The sequence below is a fragment of the Salvelinus fontinalis genome, unplaced genomic scaffold (genome assembly GCF_029448725.1).
Source record: "Salvelinus fontinalis isolate EN_2023a unplaced genomic scaffold, ASM2944872v1 scaffold_1310, whole genome shotgun sequence".
NCBI classification, from domain to species: domain Eukaryota; kingdom Metazoa; phylum Chordata; class Actinopteri; order Salmoniformes; family Salmonidae; genus Salvelinus; species Salvelinus fontinalis.
In genome coordinates, this window is record NW_026601519.1 from 34,110 (window position 1) to 43,178 (window position 9,069).

At 41.1% G+C, this 9,069-nt stretch overlaps 1 protein-coding gene across 1 annotated transcript; it reads right to left on the minus strand.

Moving 5' to 3' along the window:
- Positions 1-467: 467 nt before the first annotated feature.
- LOC129848979 (zinc finger protein with KRAB and SCAN domains 7-like) lies at positions 468-8,636 on the minus strand. Its single transcript, XM_055916061.1, has 4 exons — positions 8,199-8,636; positions 7,665-7,762; positions 7,351-7,528; positions 468-3,264 (listed from the first exon to the last, which is right to left on the minus strand). The coding sequence occupies exons 1-4, from the start codon at positions 8,416-8,418 to the stop codon at positions 2,714-2,716; spliced, it is 1,047 nt and encodes a 348-aa protein (XP_055772036.1). The 5' UTR covers positions 8,419-8,636; the 3' UTR covers positions 468-2,713.
- Between the last annotated feature and the right edge of the window lie 433 nt (positions 8,637-9,069).

Sequence of the window (9,069 nt, forward strand, 5' to 3'; positions counted from 1 at the left end):
AGCAATAAGTCTGTCTGATAGAAACATTTCTTGTGGAAAAATGCATATATTGTTTAATGCAGATTTTAGAATATTCACATGAAAATCTGTTGCAAATTACATGGAAACTTAGCTACTAAGGTGGATTTTGATCCAACACCTGCTACTTATTCAAACCAGCCCACTGGGCACAGACGTCAGTTCAACATCTAGTTTCTATTTACATCTCTTTGGTTCGTCAACTAAAGTGAATTCTACATGAAATCAACACAAAATGTCACCAGTCATTGGATTTAGGTTGCAAGTCCATGAAACAAAAGGTGTTTTGTTGAAATGACGTGGAAACAACGTTTATTCAACCAGTGGGAGGCTTGTAAATAACCCCAGGAAAGTGGAACGAGGAACTCTTCATTGAGACAATGATGAAACAGCAATCTGTGGGAGAGTTGTGGTGGATATTATAAAATAAGGATCTGCTGGAGTCCAAGTCAAACCAAGATTCTTTATTTCTGAGCTCAGAGAGAATAACAGAGTTACACAGCGCAGTGTAGACAGTCTGAATTCCTGAAGCAGTGGGTGATGAGCACATATCTTTATAGTTGCCTGTTCCTGGGAGGGACTTTATTCATACAAGGACGCAGGTGCAGCTGGTTTGCAACGCAGGATGATACTCCCAGGAACAGGAGATTATAATAGGTCAGTTTCACAAGGTTAGTCTGTGGTGGTTAATTGCTGTATTACCAAATGAGGAGAGACAAAGTTCACACACCAGTAAGTTAAATTACATCTTTAATAATAAGATCTTTGCAATGACAAACACAAACTCAGCAAGAAAAGAAACGTCCCTTTTTCTTCCACAGAAAAAAATGGACAGATCTTTTTCAGGACCCTGTCTTTCAAAGATTATTCGTAAAAATCCAAATAGCTTCACAGGTCTTTGTTGTAATGGGTTTCAACACTGTTTCCCATGCTTGTTCAATGAACCATAAACAATTAATGAACATGCACCTGTGGAACGGTCGTTAAGCAACTAGAATCTTATAGACGGTAGGCAATTAAGGTCACAGTTATGAAAACTTAGGACACTAAAGAGGCCTTTCTACTGACTCTGAAAAACACCAAAAGAAAGATGCCCAGGGTCCCTGCTCATCTGCGTGAACGTGCCTTAGGCATGCTGCAAGGAGGCATGTGGACTGCAGATGTGGCCAGGGAAATAAATTGCAATGTCCGTACTGTGAGATGCTTAAGACAGCGCTACAGGGAGACAGGACGAACAGCTGATCGTCTTCGCAGTGGCAGACCACGTGTAACAACACCTGCACCGGATCGGTACATCCGGACATCACACCTGCGAGACAGGTACAGGATGGCAACAACAATTGCCCGAGTTACACCAGAAATGTACAATCCCTCTATCAGCGCTCAGACTGTCCGGAATAGGCTGAGAGAGGCTGGACTGAGGGCTTGTTGTAAGGCAGGTCCTCACCAGACATCAACGTCAACAATGTCGCCTACGGGCATAAACCCATCGTCACTGGATCAGACAGGACTGGCAAAAAGTACTCTCACTGACGAGTCGCAATTTTGTCTCACCAGGAGTGATGGTCGGATTCGCGTTCATCGTCGAAGGGATGAGCGTTACACCGAGGCCTGTACTCTGGAGCGGGATCGATTTGGTGGTGGAATGTCCATCATGGTCTGGGGCGGTGTGTCACAGCATCATCAAACTGAGCTTGTTGTCATTGCAGGCAATCTCAACGCTGTGCGTTACAGGGAAGACATCCTCCTCCCTCATGTGGTACCCTTCCTGCAGGCTCATCCTGACATGACCCTCCAGCATGACAATGCCACCAGCCATACTGCTCCTTCTGTGCGTGATTTCCTGCAAGACAGGAATGTCAGTGTTCTGCCATGGCCAGCGAAGAGCCCGGATCTCAATCGCATTGAGCACGTCTGGGACCTGTTGGATCGAAGGGTGAGGGCTAGGGCCATTCCCCCCAGAAATGTCCAGGAACTTGCAGGTGCCTTGGTGGAAGAGTGGGGTAACATCTCACAGCAAGAACTGTCAAATCTGGTGAAGTTCATGAGGAGATGCACAGCAGTACTTAATGCAGCTGGTGGCCACACCAGATACTGAATGCTACTTTTGAATTTGACCCCCCCTTTGTTCAGGGACACATTTCTGTTAGTCACAAGTCTGTGGAACTTGTTCATTTTGTCTCATTTGTTGAATCTTAGGTTCATACAAATATTTACACATGTTAAGTTTATTGAAAATAAACGCAGTTGACAGTGAGAGGACTTTCTTTTTTTGCTGAGTTTACAATTACCATTTTCTATTACAGAGTCTGTGATCATTTCAATTTCATTAAATCATCCGTGGGCCAACAATGCAAATGTAAACAATGGATCAAATGCATCACATCCAAATATCACTGTACTATCTGTAGTGCTGGAGGAATGACACACCCAGATAAACACACACACAGTCAGAGTTTAAAAAAGGACCATTTAAACACATGGAATCTGATCTACTCTATATTCAAACTGTTTTCTCGTAAAAACATACAAATATATGTTTAAGACTACTTTGTACAATTCCATTTCATATGGTATAAACAAGTAAACACATTCTCAGTCAACAATATAAGACAATTGGAGCACTGTGTATGTTCTCTGATGAATTTTAAGTCAATGTGATGTGAAACATGAGTTTACACACGAGGAGAAGTAATTATTCTCCCGTGTGGATTCTCACATGACGTTTAAGTGACCGTGATGAGTAATATGTCTTCCCACAGTCTGAGCATTTGCAAGGGTTCTCCCCTGTGTGCAGTCTCATGTGTTCTTTCAGCTTTCCTGAATGGTTAAAACGCTTTCCGCAGTGGGAGCAGCGGTAAGGCTTTTCCCCTGTGTGTATTCGCTTATGAGCGTTCAGGTTTCCTGACTCTCTAAAACTCTTTCCACAATGGGAGCAGTGGTAAGGCTTCTCCCCTGTGTGTATTCGCTCATGAGATTTCATGTTTCCTAACTTGTTAAAACTCTTTCCACACTGGGCGCAATGGTGTGGCTTCGCTCCTGTGTGTATCCTCTCATGTCTTTTCAGGCTTCCTAATCTGGTAAACCTAGTTCCACACTGGGAGCAGTGGTAAGGCAACTCCCCTGTGTGTATTCGCTCATGAGCTTTCAGGCTTCCTAACTGGTTAAAACTCTTTCCACATTGGGAGCAGAGGTGTCGTCTTGCTGGTTTGGACACCTTTGGTTCCTCGAAGTTTGGTTTTCCTCCTGCCAAAGACAGTGTTTAATTAAAGAGAGACCTGAATGAAACCTCTTCATGATAATGCTGCCTTGTATGAGGTGTCATGACCATACCGATTATCTCTCACCCCCAACTTAGGAGAGATCTAGGGGTATGAAGATGTGGGGGGGTTTTGACCCCTCACACCCATTGTAAATCTTAGGCAACAGACAAAATTCTTTTGAAAATAATTTAATTTAATAATAAATAATCTTTTGTCCTCTCACTATGGAGAACTGGCCTCAGAACATTAAACATGGAATAAATGGACTTTGGAACAATGGTTTCCGTCAGCCACAATGGTGGTAATGACGATAGATGGAATATGAAAATTAATGTCATTTTTGTTTTGTTATTAAAGGTTAAAGGACGACGTCATTATGAAAACATTGTAACTTTAAGAGTTTTCCTAGTATATCCTAGTATATGCTTGATGTTCATACATTGTACGTTGTGTGGAAAATGTTCAAATCAAAGAGAATGTTTTGGTAAAGATGAAATGTGAAGTTAGTTGTCTAAAATTGGATTTGAGTAAAATCTAGACCTTGCCTCATAACTTGGTACGCCCAGAGAATTGCCCTAAAGGCGGTTACGCCCACATCTGACCCGAGTGTATAAGACATGCGAGTTAAGAATTAACATATCAGACTAAGTGACCCGAGCTGCAGCAAAGGTCTGAGTAGTCAACGAACCCAAAACACAACACGAGGTTGAAGACAAAGGAATCCTTTTCTTCTCATGCTATGGATGAATAGCTGCGTCTAAGCGGGTGAATTCAAGCCGGACCACCCGGTCTCCACCCACCATCGAATCGTGGTATCTACACTGTTTTCATTCCTACGCTGTGAGCCCTGAGCTACAGGGCTGGCTGTCCTCAGAAGAACCCTTTCAGAACAAGGGTGAGGAATCAGACCACTAAGCAAAAAGGACACTGACATCATGAGGACAACCAAAGAGTTGCACCAAAGAATTGCATCATTTCTTGAAGCCTAAACGGCCCACGCGGAGAGACCCACAGCGGAGACCTTCAACACGTAATTACATCATTATATTCTGACCCATAAGAGCGGCAGTTCGGGGCAAGGTCAGGGTTCAAATAAGCATAGCTGACAAATGCACCCAAATGTATATTTCTCTCGTGTACTTTCTCCTTTTCTCTCTTTTAAATCCCCATTTTGGGTAACACGCGTCAGAGTGTGTTGGCCTGTTGTACTAAGTTCTAATCAACAGCCTAGACTGTGTTTTGTTTATGCGTATCTTCTATTATCATTTTAGCTTTCTAGTAAATAAATAATCAACTAAAATTGGTGTGGTACGAACTCATTGGTGGGACTCGGGTTTGTGCAGATTCCCGGATTATGCGACGTTCACAATGAGACTGTAGAGGAAATTGATTAATTAGCGACTGTTGTCAAATCGATATTCTGATATTCTTTGAGGTAATTTGGGAAATAGAAACTCCATAAAACTAATTTTCCCATGGTGCCCAGGTTAATGAGTTAATAATTGTCTGATTCATTTAATCACGCAATTATAAACCGTTAATCATTCGATGAGCAGCAGTCGTCACATTAACTAATACAACGTCACGACATATTGGCACCCCGTGGGAGGCATCGAAGATAAAACTATGGCTGCACTTTTGGTTAATTCCATACCAATTGTGTAGCAAGATACATATATACCATTAACTTCTCTTATCTACGGATACCGGATGCGGGTTTGAATTCGACAACATACGGTGATCGCCACAAATAGTCATATTAAACATTCCTGAAAATACAAGTGTCTCACAGGCTTCAAAAGCCTAGAATCTTGATAATCCAACTGCGTTGTCAGATTTAAAAAAGGATTTACTGCGAAAGAATACGATGTGATTATCTGAGCACAGAGCCCCATACCAAACTACTTTTTCAACCAGCACAGGCGTAACAAAATCACAGATAGCAATGAAATAAATAGTTTACCTTTGAAGATCTTGCTCTGTTTGCAATCCCAAGGCTCATTGTTACACAATGAATGGTCTTTTGTTCAGTTAAATCCATTTTTATAGCCTAACACGAAACATTTTGTGAACGCTTATCTCGTTGAATTTCGTGTCATTCAATTTTCGACTAAACATTCGACGTAAATACACAGACTAAACCTGACTTTATCCAGTCATGTTTGGTTTCCTTGCAATCAACTGTTTGTTTGTAACGCAACCAAACTTGATGGGTCATTTCGCGGGACGTGTTGACCCGAAAAAAACGATTGGAAGACAACAAGTAACGACCTCATTGTGCACCAATTATATGACCACTGTCTCGTTGATTGACTGTATTTTAACCCAATGACCACCGATCGTCTTGAAATCTAGCTGGGTAGATAGCCAATGAGCAGAGGTAAACGGCAATATCTAATGTTTGTGTTTTGGAAGACCAACCCATGTAGTAAACTCCGGCGTAAATATCGTCATTCGCCATTGAAGTTTCATACTGGAAGTAGCCAAACTCATTATGCACAGCACTGTTTTGCTAACAAGCATCTTCAGATGTTTATATATCGAAAATCATGGCGAAAAAATCAGGGAAAGCTAAATCTAAGACTAGATATACGAATGTACACAAAATTATAGAGGAAATTGATCGTGAAAGTGAAACATATGCTTTTGGAAGACGACTCAGTTAGCGACCATGACTCAAATGGAAGCATATTTTTTGAACGGAGAGGACATTGTTTTGGACTGGTAAGTTCTTCTCATGCTAATGCCGTTGTTTGAAATGAATAATATAAAATATTATTTGTGATTGTTTTTACATTTTATTTGCAATATATAAAAATGTAATGAAATGTTTAAAGTACACATTGGCTATACTTCCTCCAGCGCATGCTTCCTCAACTCAGTCTACATATTATGGATTAGAGGGAGCATGGTCGAGATGCGTGTGTCTGCCGCCAACGTGTGTCCATCCCCCTCTGAAGCTGGTTCATCCAGCTGGACCCCTGCTGTCTCTGGCTCCACACCTCCCGGGCCATCTAGAGGTAAACTGTTCATATTTACTCTTGAGGGCTATATAAACAGATTTGATTTGATAGAGGACTGAGGGTCTTCCAAATATTGAAAGTGTGTAAATAGTTACCTGTGTTATTTTGTAAATGTATATATTTTTTTTCCCTCTCCATTTTTTGGGGGGGTGTGTTAGAATACCATTTTGGTATTTTGTATATAGTTATTTGTTTCAAAATGTATACCTTCACCAATTTGGCCACTTGGGTACATTTGGGCTACATGTGTGGGACACCTGGGTGACTTCATGTTAAATGTCATGTAGCATACTCATTTTGGAAGTTATCAATCTGAAACTTTGCACAAGTACTGTTGCCTTATGTTTTCCACTGAAATTGTCCCCATATTCATATCTGAATGTTTGTTTTATCTTGTTCATTTTAAAGATGATGATACAACAATTAAAAAGAAAAAACGTATAGTTTTTTCATTGTATTATCTAAACCAGATCTATTGTGTTATATTCTCCTACATTCAATTCACATTTACACAAACTTCAGTGTGTTTTCTTTCAAATGGTACCAAGAATATGCATATCCTTGCTCCTGGGCCTGAGCTAGAGGCAGTTAGATTTGGGTATGTCTTCAGGCGGAAATTGAAGGGGAGGGGGGGGGGGGGGGTAGCTGTAAGATTAATAGCTTTTGGGTTAATTCCATACCAATTGTGTAGCAAGATACATATACCAGACAGACAATGTAACATCCATAATGTTTTTAGGAAAAGGTTTTGTAAAACAAGCACCTTACATCAGATCATCTTGAAACTTTCTCTCTAAAGCTAACTTTCATCAAGGTCTTATATGGTCTATTGGTTTCTCTCTTCATTGGCAGAATCCTTTTTCAGTGTTATATATAACATCCATATCCACCAGTCTATCTTCCTGACAACTAACAGAACTCTGCTGGTTGTCCTGGTAACAGATAACAGTCTATCTTCATGTCAACAGAACTCTGCTGGTTGTCCTGGTAACAGATACCAGTGGGCAGATCTATTGTATTTGTTCAAACTAAACTACAGCACTTACTTTGATGTGTCAAATCTGATCCTTTCTTCTCTTCTCCTCCTCTCACAGTTCCACTCAGCCCCGTTGTTTTCCTGCAGTCCACCAGCAGCACAGACAACCTCTTCATACCCAGCAGTGAGGCGCTACCGGGAGAGGCACGACATGGGGACTCCGGGAGGGAGGAAGGGCTATCGTTGTCCTGGTAACCATAAAGGAGGGGACACAGACACATATCATAATGGATGCTTATGTCACCGCTGTCATGAAGTGCTTTACAGAAACCCAGCACAGACCCCGATAGAGCAAGCTGTATACTAGACCAGACCAAGCTGTACCATCTGGTGTTCTGATCTGGAGAGACTCTTCTCTGCCTCGTCAGCATCAGGATGTTGTTGATGCTCCCCAGAGGATCCACAATAGTCATGTCTCTCTCCTGTGTGAATGAGAACATCAAACAGATAGTGATTTTACGACCGTCTATTATAATCATAGGGTCTTACAGGAGGCATTAATCTCTCTAAACAGCCTAAAATGCAAATGTTAAAGGGTCGTTCCACTAAATGGGTGCCTTTTGCATCCCTTTGATATTTTAAGTATAAATTATACTCCAACATTGCATTTTAAAAGCCTGTTATACTAGTTACATGGATAAATTACATGGATAATTTAATAAATCTAATTTAAAAGTCCCCAAAATATATGTACCAATGGCAGATTGAAACTAACAAAGGCAGATGGCCCCTTTAACAATTCCTACAGTACTGAACAACATATTCAAGTGAAGAAGTTCAGTAGAATGGCCCTTAAAACCCCCCACATTAGTTCAACAACGGCATAGTGTGTGACTCGGTTTTTAAGACAGTACTCACTGGTGTTAATCTGATATTCTGTCTCCTCCTCTTTCACTCCCAAGACGTCTTCCTCCTTCACCTTTATTGAGATAGCATCCTCTTCCTCTCTGAAAGGTTCTTCCTCTGTTTCCTCTATAACATCCTCTTCTTCTTTCACGACAATGTTCAGCCTCAGAGCTTCTTTCTGCATACAGCAGACCTCTTCTTTAACAGGGGATGAGTAGTTTAGTGAGCTCATGGTCTGGGATGTTAGAATTAGCGACTAGCTTAACGCTAGGCTCAGTATCAATGTTTAACAACTTTGCAAATTGAACAAGCAAATTAGGTTAAAGTTAACCAGTTGATACGTCAACTGAACTGCGTTAACAACACTGAGATTAGCTAATGTACATTAACATGGTCTAAAGCGTCAATCTTTCCGTTTAATGTTGGCTAGCAAGCTACCGAGGCGGTTGAAAGAGTAGCCGCGTTGTTGTTCCTGAAGATACGTCCCGTCCAGTAAATTATACGTCACACAAGAAGCATCACCTGAAAGACGCATATCGCCATCTGCTGGCTGGAGTGGGTAACGCAGTTTGAAAACAACAGTTACTACACTTTTGTATTGGAAGAAAACGTCATAATAATTTAACAATAAGCTGATATATTGTAAATGATGAATACATACTTCTATGATTAGGTAGTGTTTTAATAAACATTTGCTCTGTTCATTTTTCACATTAGTTTTTATCTAGATGTGACGGCATTTTAGGCCTTGAGACAAATGAGACATGGATTGTGTATGTGTGCCATTCAGAGGGTGAATGGAGAAGACAAAATAGTTAAGAGCCTTTCAACAGGGTATGGTAGTAGGTCCCAGGCGCCGGTTTGTGTCAAGAACTGCAACGCT

What these genes read in the sequence shown, in the direction of transcription:
- LOC129848979 (XM_055916061.1), bottom strand. Translation starts at nt 8,418, where the DNA reads ATGAGCTCACTAAACTACTCATCCCCTGTTAAAGAAGAGGTCTGCTGT. An exon ending in AGAATATCAGATTAACACCA is followed by an intron (nt 7,763 to 8,198) that starts GTGAGTACTGTC and finishes TCATTCACACAG; the next exon opens with GAGAGAGACATGACTATTGT. An exon ending in ATCAGATTTGACACATCAAA is followed by an intron (nt 3,265 to 7,350) that starts GTAAGTGCTGTA and finishes TGTCTTTGGCAG; the next exon opens with GAGGAAAACCAAACTTCGAG.